At 41.1% G+C, this 13,848-nt stretch overlaps 1 protein-coding gene across 1 annotated transcript in view; it reads left to right on the top strand.

The window, feature by feature from the left end:
- FKBP15 (FK506 binding protein 15) overlaps positions 1-13,848 on the top strand; it is a 44,468-nt gene that overhangs the window by 10,322 nt on the left and 20,298 nt on the right. The window contains 14 exon segments of the mRNA XM_018559332.1: positions 1,922-1,996; positions 2,882-2,980; positions 4,385-4,534; positions 5,111-5,179; positions 5,415-5,558; positions 6,477-6,604; positions 7,506-7,554; positions 8,109-8,228; positions 9,952-10,057; positions 10,972-11,081; positions 11,610-11,721; positions 12,044-12,153; positions 12,237-12,350; positions 13,642-13,766. Of these exon segments, the coding sequence (XP_018414834.1) occupies positions 1,922-1,996; positions 2,882-2,980; positions 4,385-4,534; positions 5,111-5,179; positions 5,415-5,558; positions 6,477-6,604; positions 7,506-7,554; positions 8,109-8,228; positions 9,952-10,057; positions 10,972-11,081; positions 11,610-11,721; positions 12,044-12,153; positions 12,237-12,350; positions 13,642-13,766 (1,511 nt within the window).

Raw genomic sequence — 13,848 nt, 5'->3', positions numbered from 1 at the left:
TGTGACTACAGGTTAACACTTACTATTTTCAGTCAATCCTCTGCACACTGCTTTACACTTTTACACACATCTAGCAAAAGTTGTATATAAGCAGGAATTCTTGGTTGCGTTTATTGCAATACATTTGCAAACTATTTGCCCCATATTGGCACTATATGCGTAACCTTTTGGTTACACTAGGTCAGTGATGGCAAACCTTGCTGAGCCTGAGTGCCCAAACCTGGATCACTAAACCAACTTATGTGTCTCAAAGTGCCAATCCTGCACTTAGACCGGAATACTGATGATTTCTTTTAGAAAAACACTTCATACGACTGTCTGAACTAATTATGTGCTTAAATCTTTGAAGAAAAATACAATACAAGAGGTTTTAACTACACTACAGAGTGACATGTACGTTTCCCACTGTGCTAATGAGGAAGCAGAGAGGGCCCCGCGTGCCCTCCCTGGCACGCATGCCCTATGTTCTCCGCCAGTGCACTAGGTGCTTCTATTTGCTGTTGAGCTGGTAGAGTAGCTACTGGCCAGAGCAAGTTCACTTTTAAGAGTTGACCAGCATAAACATATTTAGCTATACAGGTGAAACTCGAATAATTAGAATATTGTGCAAAAGTAATTGCAGTAAGTGCTGCAAAAGGGGCCCAAACCAAGTACTGAGTACATATGCATGCTTATACTTTTCAGAGGTCCGATATTGTTCTATGTACAATCCTTGTTTTATTGATTGCATGTAATAATCTACTTTTTTGAGGTTGTGGATTTGGGGTTCTTGGGGTTTTCATGAGCTGTAAGCCATGATCATCACAATTATGACAAATCACGGCTTGAATTATCTTGCTATGCATGTAATGAGTCTATCTCATATATTAGTTTCACCTTTTAAGTTGCATTAGTGAAATAAATGAACTTTGCACGATATTCTAATTATTCGAGTTTCACCTGTATATGTGAACCTCTGGTTTTCTAGAAGTGTGTAAGAGTGTTCAGTTTCCAAGTGGTAATTACAAATGTTAGCTTGTAAATTTGTCTTTAATTTGCTAACTTAAGTGCATGGAGCCCTGTCCTGCCTTTGATGTCTTCCGTTGGTCAGTGATGCCATTCATTGCAGAAATGGATTATTAGGTAGGTCAGGACCAGAAGAGTTCTATGGGTACAGGCAGGCACTGCTAGACCCCCTGCATTTTGTTCTGCTTTTGAAAAAGCTACAAGGAGATGACAGGTTTACTTTAAAGCAGACCTACAATTTAAAAAAACAGTGTTTGCACAATGACGAGGGAACAGTGCCCTTTTTTTTTTTTACTTTTTTTGTACTAAAGGTATTTCTTCAAAGATGTTGGACATTGGGTTTCCACTAGGGGAAATGCCAAGAGTTTGTTCAAGCAGCTGGCTTTCTCTGGCTGAATGATATTATCTTAACATATTTCAGCAGAGAAACTGGTTACAGAACTCAAGCAATGCCTGTATTCCAGCACATTTTAGGACAAATAAGGTGTTTTTCAGCTTGTGTGTTTACTTTAAAGGAAATATGGTGAGACATATGTAGGCTGCCATTGGTGACCTTTAGAAAAGACCATTTGCTCAAATGTCTCGGTGAGCCTCTGATTTTACTACTTTTGAGTCACGGGCCCAGGTCACTGGAGACATCCAGATAGGTAGGTTTTTTTTTTTTGTTGTTTTTAGAAATGATGCAGAAAGGTCAGCCTCCATATTTCTACAAGTACAGGCTTCCCATAACACATAGGTAGGGACCCTTTAGCCGAATGAAAAGCTCCTGCATACCCTCGCAGTTTTGTAAAAAGATCTGTAGAAAGTAATTGAAAGGTTTTGTGGTCTGAGCTGGTAAGTTGCTCTATTTAGCATCTTTGTATGATGTCCAGGGAGGCTTCACCTTTCTCTGACTCTTTGTTGCTCTACAATTCAGTACAGAATCCTTCTCTACATCAGCCAACAGCAGCCGGTAACCTCCGTAAGGGTCCATCCTGGCTTTGTGTTTACGGTATGTATTATTTTTACGAGTCTCCGCTAAATGTTTAAGTTGGAACCGTTGGTAATATACATATGTTGACTGGTTCACTTGGCCAAGAATGTATTTTCAATCCTGTTGAGCCAGCCGTGGGATTAACACACTTCTTAGCTCCACTACGTAGGCAGTTTGGTGACGCTGTATTATAAATATAGATTTTTGGGGCTGTCCTGCCTTTGTATACACATCGCTGACACTATTCCCAGCTTCTTTGAGGGGAGCCCAGAGTACTGGGGTGATGTAGAGAGTCAGTAAGCTTGTATTACTTGAAAGTTTAGGTTTTTTTTCCTGGATTCCCTGTAATGTTCCAGATGTGTCAGGTTTTTATCTATATTGTGCCCCGAGCTGAGCAAAGAGAACCTGACCTTAAGTAAACATTTCACTAGCAGAATAAGGACAAGGGTCTGTGCTGGGGAGAGCAGGTGGTGCATTCTCTGTAAGGTTGTACAATTTGGTGCTTTCTTTTCTTTATTTAACAATTACATCTGATACAGCTGAACTCCAGACCAATAATAACATCTTTGAGACCGTAAGTATTCTGAGCGTTGGGTTCAGTAATCCCAAATAAGCAACAATAAGCGACGCCACAAAGTTCTATAAATGGCAAATTTTACAGTTTCAGTAAAGCGGTGGGGACTCTTGCTGTACATATATCCATGTTAATGCTATTAGCCTTTTCTTTTAGATTACGCTTTTTGTTTTAAACAAAATTGGCCGCAACTGTACATCTTTTATCAAGTAGAAATGATGCATGGGATATGCCTGGCTGTGTCAGTTTGAGGTTTCTCCAGCAGCTGTCTCTGCTTTTCTCTGTTCTGGTTTTATCAGTAACGGCAAGTATGACTTTTCATATTCCAGGTCCAACTCAATAACTATGCTGCCTTTTATGATGATCAGAGACAGAGTTGGTCTATCATGTTTGAGTCAGAAGCGTCAGCGTTGGATTTCAGCAAACAGGTACGGCCTCCCTAGTATAATACCAGATATTCATATTGAAGATAGAGGATGACTCTGGAGACGCACAATTATCCTGTCAGATTCCATCATATGTACAGGATAATGGAAGAGAAAAGTAAAGTTTTGGGATGTAAACCTTTGAGCTATTAGTCAAAGCTCAGGGATCTGTGGCAGAAGTTTAGGCCAAGTACACATCTCTGTAGAAGAAGAAAAAAAGGATTATTCTGTTCCTTCGTTGCTGCCAGCCTTCTCCTTTTTTTTTCTTTTATCTATCTTATCTATCACCTTTTGGGGGATAAGGCTGCCTACCTTTAAAGGACCTTTACGCTCTTTCATTAAAAGTAACATCAACATGCAGCTCTGCATGCTTATATGAAATCTTACATTCATTAGTTAAACAAACATGTTTTTCATTTACTTACAAATGGTTAATCCACTTCCTGGTCTATTTTGGCACAAATGATGTAATCGTGCCCAGGCGTTACATCCTGGGAAGATTTCATCAGCAGAGCATTGCTGGGAAATCTCATGAGATCTCAGGGAAAGGCATTTTCCTCCCCTTAGATGTGCTTGGTTCACATGTCCTTGTCACATTTGCCAGAGTTCCAGGAAGTGAAGGGAAATGGATTCATCTGCCCTTAGTTAAAATGGCCACTGTGAGAAGAATGGGAAAGAAAAGAGAAATAAGATGTACAACAAATAAAAAGCCGGCAATGATCTAGAAGTATGTGTTTTGTAGGTTGTCATTACTAAGCATTTCTAAATGTGTATTTGTTATTTTCAATGTATGGGTAACGTTCCTCTTTAAAGCTGGTCCTTTCTGAATGAAGCCTCAAACGAAGTCAGCTGATAATGGATCAGTAAATGTGTGTTTAAATATGTACAAAATCAATTTAATTTACTTTCAAAGTGTAATTTGTGCCAGGCTATGGACATTTTAATATTTAAATGTCACCCCTCCCCCTTCAAGCATTCTAATCTGTAATGTGAATATAGAGCAGGTGCTCTGGGAAGGGGAGCAGAAATAGCAGACCTCAACAAGTCGGTCCCCCTGCTGTAAAATTTTAGGATGTATTTCACCACAGTGCCTGGAGCTGGTGTTTTCCTGCCCCCGGTCCCCGTACATTATCCTGACATAGTGCAGATGACAGCACCAGTACATGAGAGCAAAGAAGCAGAACCACACACACATCCTGGTAGTGTCTGCTCAGCTTTGATTTTCGCTCCAAGCATTGCTTAGATGAACCACCGATGCTGCTTTATTACAACAACCTGGTATTATAAAGAGCTGCCTGCACAGCCCGGTGATTTTTGTAAGATTTAAGAGTGAAAAATGTATCCTTGTTAAGTGTCATTTTATGTCCTCCTCTCTATATAAATATTTCACATTCTTTCTCCTCACAGGTTTGCCTTGCCAGGTGTAACAGTGCCTCCTCTCTAGATGTGGTGTTATCTCAGGATCTGACCCCTGGTGATGGACAAGCAGCTGATATGGGTGATCTACTGGAAGTTGCTTACACAGGGTGGCTGTTTCAGAACCATGAAATTGGCCAGGTACATTATATAGTTTTGTTCATCAGCAATGAAAATCGGGTTCTGTCAAATTGAGAAAAGTAAAAGCAATTGTACTAATACTTTTATACTCAACTTAGTTTTGTGCATGACAGATTTGACTGATACGAGCTGTAAGCTGGTATTGTACAAGCACACAAGCAGATGTTGAAAAAGTCAGAGTTTTAATCTGACCACAATGATAGCAAAAAACATATGTATTCTTTACTACATGGACTTTCTAAGGCTCATTTCATACTAGTAGTCCTGTTGCTGGCAACAGATCGCCCAAGACAAAATAGATAAGAGACCACTCGCTTTCTCCTATGGCTTTGCTTCCTCGCTGTTGGAACCTGGAAAGTGTCACTCTCTTGCTTCTTTACTGCTTGCATTTGAAATTCTGTAGCAGACCAAAGGAATGACCTGTGAGCAAAGTTATACTTTGGCGATTCGCCATTGTGACATCAGCCTAACCTCACCTCACCCTTGCACTGTTCCTGAAAAGTCCCAAAAATTCACAGATTCATTTTCCGATGTTTTTTTTTCTTTAATGTTGAGCAACTTTTGTTTTATTTTCAGATGTTTGACTCCAACTTACAAAAGGACAAAATGCTGCGGCTAAAACTCGGATCTGGAAAAGTGATCAAAGTAAGTTTATGTGCTTGTGATGAACGATGATGTGTGTCATTCTTGTAATCCCGATTTTATTTCTGGAGGAACTATTTTTCGGCTGTATCAGCAAGAAAGGGTTGGAGTTGAACACCACAACCGTTTTGGTCTGTTATCTTTTTTTTTGTACTGCAAGTTTAAAAATGATTGCTATGGGAAATTTTTTTTTTTTTTTTTTTTAATATGTGGTACTTTTCTTTTCTGCTTGGGTTAGGGCTGGGAAGAAGGGATGCTGGGAATGAAGAAAGGTGGTAAGAGGTTCCTGGTAATTCCGCCACCCCTTGCTTATGGCTCTCAGGGACTGTCAGGCCGAATTCCTCCCAACGCCACCCTGCTTTTTGAGGTGGAAGTAAAGCGAGTAAGTATCCTTTTTAGGCTTCCGTGTTTTACCACATTCCTTTTTACAGGTGTTTCACAGTCTGGAATAAGACTACATTGTGACTGTCATATTGGTGCTTTGACATCCAGTAGTTTCTTTTTTCGACAGCCATATTGCAGCAGCTGGAAGGTGTAAAGAAACAAGGCACGGAATAGGTCATGTGATCACTGCTTTATGTGATACTACCATCTGCTGTTTATCGTGTGATCTCTCAGTTGCCTTAAGTTCACGTGTACAAATAAGCAATCTTTAAAAAGAAAATGTAAATGTATAAGATGTTATTTCAGATTGTTTTCCTGAGTATGTTTTGTATCTTTTTCCACCACCTTTTCTGTATAACTCCAATTCAACTAAGGCAAGGTTTAGAATCTTTTTCAAATGAATAATTGCTGTTTGTGCCTTCTATTCCTGATCCTCTTTGTTCATTGTTATGGTGTCACAGGAGCAGGCAGTTATTAAATTTTCTAGTGTGGTCTTTCTTTATTGTTATGGTGTCGCTGGAACCGGAAATTAAGAAAAATCGCCCAGAAGCATCATTAAAGCCTAACAGAAATCCTTAGACTAAATCACTCCTATCCAAAAGTAGAAATAGTGGCTCTAGTTGGGTATTAAACCTCAGTGGTTACATTTGGGCTCCAAAATAAATAATTTTTATTTTTTTCACTGACTGAAAACAGTAGATTGTATATGTGATTGCATGATTATTTAGGAATTCATAAGACTGTGTCTGCCTATTGAGAGACAAAGTCTTTTTTAATGCAAATTAATCATTTTCAGGTGTGAATTGGGTGGTCAGTACATTGCTTGAGCTAAAACATATGCCGCAACTTCTGGAATAGACTGAATCATGGTTTGTGGTGCAGACAACATGGCTGTATTTTCTCCCCCTTGTTTTAGATGAAGCAGAAGGATGCAGGAACTGATCGACAGAGTGTTGGCTCCCGTGACTCCCCCGTGTCTATCACAGAAAGTATTCCTGTGGAGACTCTTCCTCAGCCGCCAACTTCAGTGCCACCAAAACCTGGGTAAGGTCTGTTTTCTTTGTGGTTGTCGACTGGGGCTCCCATTGACATAAACATGATGACTGTAAGTGCTTACTTTGCTGGGCAATGTATCTTTTATGATATGGATTCATTGAAAAAATAATTGAGCGTTTAACATAACGCTAGGGCTGTCTCCATTTCTTTTTACTTCAAGGCTTTGATTATATTAAAGAAAATGTTTGGTTTTTTTAATTTTATTATTGTTATTTATATAGTGCTGGCAATTTTACGCAGTGCTTTACAAATTATTATTATACAGGATTTATATAGCGCCAACAGTTTGCACAGCGCTTAACAGTGCACATTCACATCAGTCCCTGCCCTCAAGGAGCTTACAATCTCTAAGGTCCCTATCTCACATGCATGCATACATACAAGGGCCAATTTAGACAGGAGCCAATTAACCTACCAGCATGTCTTTGGAGTGTGGGAGGAAACCCACAGGAGCACAGGGAGAACACGCAAACTCCTTGTAGATACTGACCTGGCTCAGATTCGAACCAGGGACCCTCAGTGCTACAAGGCAGAAGGAAATTATAAATCATTTGTAAGTAAAATTGCAGAATAATAGCTTAAGACTGAAAATTCTAATGTTTGTATGTGCTTATCATTTCTGGTTGCCCTAAGGACAATTGGTAGATCCATTGAAATAATTCCTGTGCAGAACTGCTGTAATTTAGAGCCATGTATCAAACTTCAATTAGTGAAAAATATGGACTCCCTGACTTTTATACTGCATTCATGGAGTCCTTATGATGCATTGATGGTGCTGTATTCAAGGGTTTGTCTCTGATGGAAGCTAGTACTTTTGAGTGCATAGTAAGCCCCTGTGGGCATACTGGTACAACTTGCTTATTTTTTTTTTCTTTCCCCTCTCCACCAGGGAGCCAGCTGTCCGAGTCAAGTCTAACTCCATCAGTGATCAGCTAGCCGTAAGTTACCGTGTTGTATGTATGCTGGATAAAATTATGGGCTTTATTACGAATATACTGCAAAGCTCTTTAATCCATAGTCCGAAATCAAGACTAATCTTCTGTCAAGGTTGGTTTCCATGACCCACTGGGGAGTTTTTCAGCACACTTGTATGACAGTAAGACAAGAAACAAGGAGAGACAGAAAGACAGACAGGAATAACTACCTGTCAGAGGTTCTAACCCTTCCCCATTTTAAAGCAAAAATGTTTTGTAGAAGTGTGTCTCCCCACTGGAACAATTTCACAGATAAATATGTGAAAGCGATGGGTTTAGAGTGCAAAGTCTTAGGGTTATGTCAATGTATAATAGTCTTGTTTCCATGTCTAATATGTATTTTATATTGGCTCATTACATGTGCCGGTTCTGTATCCTGATCCATTAGTGTTGCACATGAACTGTGCTCTACTTATGCTCTGATATCAGGGCAGATATATTTCACTACACATGTATGTGCTTATGATTTAATAAGCCTTTTGAAGATGAGCTGACCACTGGGTTTTCCTTTCCTGTAGAACCCTGACATGGCGAAAGCAAAACTTATCTCCAGGATGGCAAGGATGGGTCAGCCTATGTTACCTTTCCTTACTGGCAGCTCTACCCCACAGCCAGATTCCAGTGACTCTGAAATTGAGGTAAAACTTTCAAAGTTTCATACGAATAAATTGTAATACCCAAATGTTTGAGTGTATTACAGGCAAAACCTTTTAGTATGCCATCTCCCCCGTTTCTTCTTCACAGATATTTTTTGTTTAAGTGAACCTAAGCAATGGGTGCACTTTAATTGTGGCCTCCACAATTGCCCATACTTGTCTTCACTTTGCTGTCCCACTGATCCATTCAGCCGCTGAAAAGAGAAGTATCCCTGTATAACATCCAATTCCCAAACTAAATCCTACACAGAGCTAAGAACTCTCTCCCCATGTAACAGCACTGTATGCCTGAGTATCAGATTGCCCTCTATAGATAAAGCAAACATTTTCTCTATAGGATCTAAAGAGAATCAGAAACAAATGGACTTGTACAAGGATTAGAATATTCATTTATAAGTTATAATTGTGCAGGATCACCTATGAAAGATGCATATTTTGTCTTATTAAGCTTTTTCTCAGCCCAATCCTGCAGTTTGGGAATCAGAGGCTACCTGAAGTCTAACTGTTGATTAGCGATGGGCTCGGGCGTGTTCGCAGCTCCACGTGCCGAGCACGCCAGGAAGTTGACAGCGCCGCAGCGCCAATCACAGGTACTGAGACATTATCCCGGTCCGCAGCTGCAGAGATCGTGAAATGTCTCCGTGCCTTTTGAATGGCGCTGTCAGCTTCCTGGCGGGCTCGGCACGTGGAGCTGCGAACACGCCTGAGCCCGTCACTACTGTTCTGTTAACCATCTGGATGTCCTGTTACACACTTTCTTCCAAGTTTTGATTGTGAGTAACTGTTACAAATAACGGAGCCTTATAGTTTAAAGGAATTTCAGCAATGCACACTCAAAAGTTGGGAGATTGTTTGATATCAGGCACTCGCAAAGAAAAGGAGTTCTAATCATTCCCCAGAATCCAGTACATTCCGACTTACTGAAATGTTAGCTTAGAGCTGGCTAATAGGGCTCGAGTAGCACTTCTGAGTACAACAGTGCTCTGGCTGGACTGAATGTGGGTGCCCCGGCCTTGTGGTTTGACAGAAACCACAAGTGCTCTGACATTGGTCAGCTAAATTTTCTTCAGGACAGGAACAGTTCCTCCTTGATTTAGTCATTGGTGCCAATGTGTTTTGTGAACCTTTTTAAAGAATAATTCCGCCTTTTGAAGAATCTTAGTTAAAGCACACTTCATAAAAAAAAAAAAAAAATGCATTTTTTTTTTATTTGCATAGGAGCCAGTAAAACATTTCAACCACGATCAGTGGATCACTGGTGCTATACTCTGGCTCCTGCTGACTGTTCATCCCGTCCATGTCTGTACCAAGATGTGGGCATGCACTAATGGGGTCAGGCGGAAGAATGAAAGGACTACAAGTGTGGTGATGTCAACACACTTGTATTCCATTGAAATCCCAAGTCCCTCTGCCACGATGACTGATGGAACTTATAGTTTCTCCTGTCCAAAGGATCTGTGAATGAGTGACATGGCTGTGTGGGCAGCTGTGCTGATCTCATACAGCTGCAGCAGCCTGCGGGGAGAAGAACTCAGATTTAGGTAAAGTGGGGGGCAGTGAATCAAATCTGGTTAGCATAGCTAGCGTAATTGTTTTTCTATTTTATTTTTTCAGCAGTGAATACTATAACCTACTCTTCCCTTCAGTCTTGCCTCTGTATGTACATATACATTGTTGTATAGTAATTATGGTGTTCTTGTTTTAGGATCCAAACACTCAGAGGATTTCTCCGCATCCTGCTGCCCCTCTGCTTGTCCGGCCCACCCCACAAATCAGCCAAACTCCTCCCACCGCTCACATCCCTGCTCCAGGTAATGCTTCCCTACATATTACACTGCTGCATCTTGCACATATGTGAAATAGATATATAGACAGACACATGTGAAAAGAATGTGTGTGTGTATAGCAGAGATCCCAACCTGCAATAAGTCATTTTAGGGAGGTGCCCTCTGTCCCCCCGTGGGGGGGGGTGCAACAACAAGGAAGAGAGCACCCCCCTGAAATGATGGAAGATTGCAAAGAAGCTAATACTTCCCTTGCTATCTGCTGGGTTTTTTTTTTTTTTTTTTAAGTATTCTGACAGCTGCTGCCGTCAGAATAAAAAAGAAAAACAGCATAGGAATGAATGGCTAGATTGCTATTGGCTATTTCTGGCTATTGCACCCGTCCGCTGTCAATCAGCAGAGGAGGACCTGATGGAGAGCTTCAGGTCCACCTCTACTGATTGACAGCAGTGGTGGGCAGGTGCAATAGCTAATCTCCTATTGGCTATTGCAAATTGAAATAGCCAATAGCAATCTAGCTATTCATTCCTATGCTGCTTTTAAAAAAAAAAAAAAAACATTTCTCTAACCTGACGGCGGCCCCGATATCAAGAATAAAAACAAGATAGCGGGGAAAGGTTACTCTGCTAGATAAAGCAGGGTAAACCTTTCCGGGATAAAATGTTTCTCCCCCAGGCATCCGGAAGCCGCTATCTTATAACGGGAGACTCCCGGAACATTCGGGAGAGTTGAGATGTCTGATATAGAATGTGACTGTGATTGCTACCAATAGCATCTTCACCTGATGTTTCTTTTTTTTTTTTATTAGTTGGTTATGAACTGGAGATTACAGTATATAATTTGGTGCTATGAGCAAGAAAGGCAAATTACTTCCTCCAGATATTTGGCAATTTCCAAAGTCTTCTGTGAATGTTTTACTTTATTGGCTTTTCCATTGACAGTCCCTCAACAACAACTAGTGTCTGGTCTCCAATCCTCTTCGGCTGCTCTGTTACCTATAGGACCCATCTCCTCCCAGGCTTTTCCTCCTGGCCAGCCTCATGGCTTTCAGGTATCGTAGAACAGATGATATACAGTATATATAGGTGATTAAGATAAGTCCTACTGTAATAAGAGGAATATGGAAGCAGTAATTTCTGGCCTCATACGTACTTGATACGCTTGGAACTTGATACGCTTAGTTCAGTCTCTCAATTTGGTACCCAAAACTACACCCCGTATTCTAAATATGGCCTTGCCAGTGATTTACACAGAGCAAATGCTATCTACTGTCACTTTTTTTTTTTTAGCACCTTTTTTATAGGGTGATAAAATACCAAGATTCTGTTTGCTTTTGCAGCTGACATTTGGCATTGAATTGTGCACAAGTGTGCAGAGCTAATTGATAGCCAGTATTCCCAGGACATTGTCTGTTTTGTCCATTTGTATAGGTTTTAACACTATATTTTGTATGATAAGTTCTTTCCTTGAGTTTTGTGCTCAGCAGGTATATTTAGAGCATATCAATTGCCGGTTATAATACAGCTGTTTCCCAGTCCATTCATGACCATGTTTTTTTTGTTTTTTTTCCCTCTTTCAGCCATACACTGGAATCCAGTACACATACCCACAGAACCCCACTGTGGGAACCCAGCTGCAGCCAGTTGGACATGTCTACCCCGCTCCCATGCAGCAACCAGCTCCATATCAAGGTACAAAGGGCTTTTTATAATATTTAGGCTTTTGGAATAAAGAAGGAAATCTTTAAAGAGCAACTCTAACCACAAGTATTCTGTTTATTTGGGTGGCATGGAGCAGAGTTCGCTTTCTAGCCTGTTGTGCTGGAGCCTGGCAGGGAGGTCTATCCAAAATCTCCAGAGTACTCTGCCCATATCACACAAGATAGGGCAGTTGGCTCTTAAGAATGCTACGTGTAGTGATCTTGGGAGCAGTTTGCGCTCCTACCTCCTCTTTGATCCATTCAGACTTGTATTACCAATCTGGCATTGTCCGCAACACATTTTCTTTATCCAGCCTCAGGTGATGTCACCTCCTTCTTGATGACGGAAGCCCGACAGCATAACACAGAGATCCGCATGGCCATCGGCAAAGTTATCGACAAGATTGACAATTTGGCCTCTAGAGTAAGGTGTAATTCCTGCTTGTTAAGTCCTGCTTTTTCCTCTGTGACCCTCCCATCTTCTCATGTCTTTCTTTGTCTGTGCAGGTGGACACTCTGCAGAAGGAGAGTACATCTGGAGCTTCTCATCTCCTCCCTGGGATATCATCCATCACTATGGAGAGCGCCATGATCATGAACAACATCCAACGCATAGTCCAGGTAACCAAGCTAGGTTCTTCTAGTACCACCTGTCTAAGCCCTAATTTGAGTTCTCTGGCAAGGAGCTAACCTTTTCACTTGCATATTCAGCAGGGCTGTTTAGTCATGTACACATTTCAGCTCATTAAATTAACTCTGTACCTAAATAAATAAAAGTTTTTACAAAGCCCAGCCTGCAAAGAAAAGGGTTAATCTTGCCTGCCCCACTGCCTGAGCTGCTGATCTTAGCCCTTTTTCAGAGCTTAACTTGCTGAAGAATCTTAAGCACCCCAAATTTCCCGGAGTGTTGGATGCCTAGTCTTCCATTGGGCATTGTGGTTCCATCCACTGGACCCCATGTCACTACAATACAGAGTATGACAGATGCTGGTTAATGGAATGACTGCAAGCAGTCACACACAAGGCATCTGACACACTGGAAGTGTGTTGGATGCAGATTTTTCAGCCACTGTCTCCTGGAAACAGAACAAAGATCAGCGACTTGGGACAGGTAAGTTAAGTCTTATTCTTTACAGACTTAGACTTTTTTTTTTTTCTTTTCCTAGCGACAAAATCTCTAATGAATTCTCAAGGCTGTGTAGCCATTTTATGATAAACTAATTGTTAGGGCAGTTGCTGCCATAGATGGTGGTTTTAAGAGCATTCCCAACACCAAGGAGTAGCAAAAACCCCCGAAAATGCTGGGACTTTTCAGGGGGTATGTCCCCCCTTTGTAAAACAGTTCTCACTTGCTGGATCAAGTTATACATCATGAGGTTCAATGGTGCTTCCCCAATGCCAACCATCGTGATGTAAAAACTGGCGCCATCTAGTGGTGTCAACCTGATGTCACTTCTGGTACACCGCACTCCCTGGTACCGCCAACCACAAAGTGACGGTGAGACCTTTATTTACCACCTTCCACAATTGTCGCAGGCAGTGCCCCTTCTCTCCCCTACTTTGTATGCTTAAAAGATAATTGTTCCAGAAAATGTAATTTACCTTGGTGTGTGCTGGATTCTTAAATCTTTTTAAAGTCTCCAGTCTCGGAGCCCAGCTGTGATTTTGCTCTTTGAAACCCATACAAATAAAATCAGAATGTTTAAAAGAAGTGGGTGGAGCTGGAAACACAGATTCAGAGATATCAATGCCAGAGTTTTTCTAGAGATCATCGCAGCCAGTAAGAGATTGAACTGTCATTTTATATTCTTATGAAATCTGAATTTTGGGAGGGCAGAGCTTTAGGTAGCAGAGTCTGAGAAAACAAAATGATGATTTCACCTAGTGACAATTAAATTTTTTTTTGTTTCAGGAAAACGAGCGTCTCAAGCAGGAGGTTCTGGACAAAAGCAGCCGCATTGAGGAACAAAATGCAAAGATTGGGGATCTTACTCTCTGCTATACAGGGAACTTCACCAATCACTGAGACGTGCAGAGGTCCAATGTCAACCATCATATCTACCAAATGTTTGTAGATGTGATTCTCAGTGGCATCATGCCCATGTAAAGGCAGCCTACA

The sequence above is a fragment of the Nanorana parkeri genome, unplaced genomic scaffold, assembly GCF_000935625.1.
Source record: "Nanorana parkeri isolate BGI_ZX_2015 unplaced genomic scaffold, ASM93562v1 scaffold389, whole genome shotgun sequence".
Taxonomy (NCBI): Eukaryota; Metazoa; Chordata; class Amphibia; order Anura; family Dicroglossidae; genus Nanorana; species Nanorana parkeri.
This window is presented reverse-complemented; position numbering and strand designations above follow the sequence as displayed.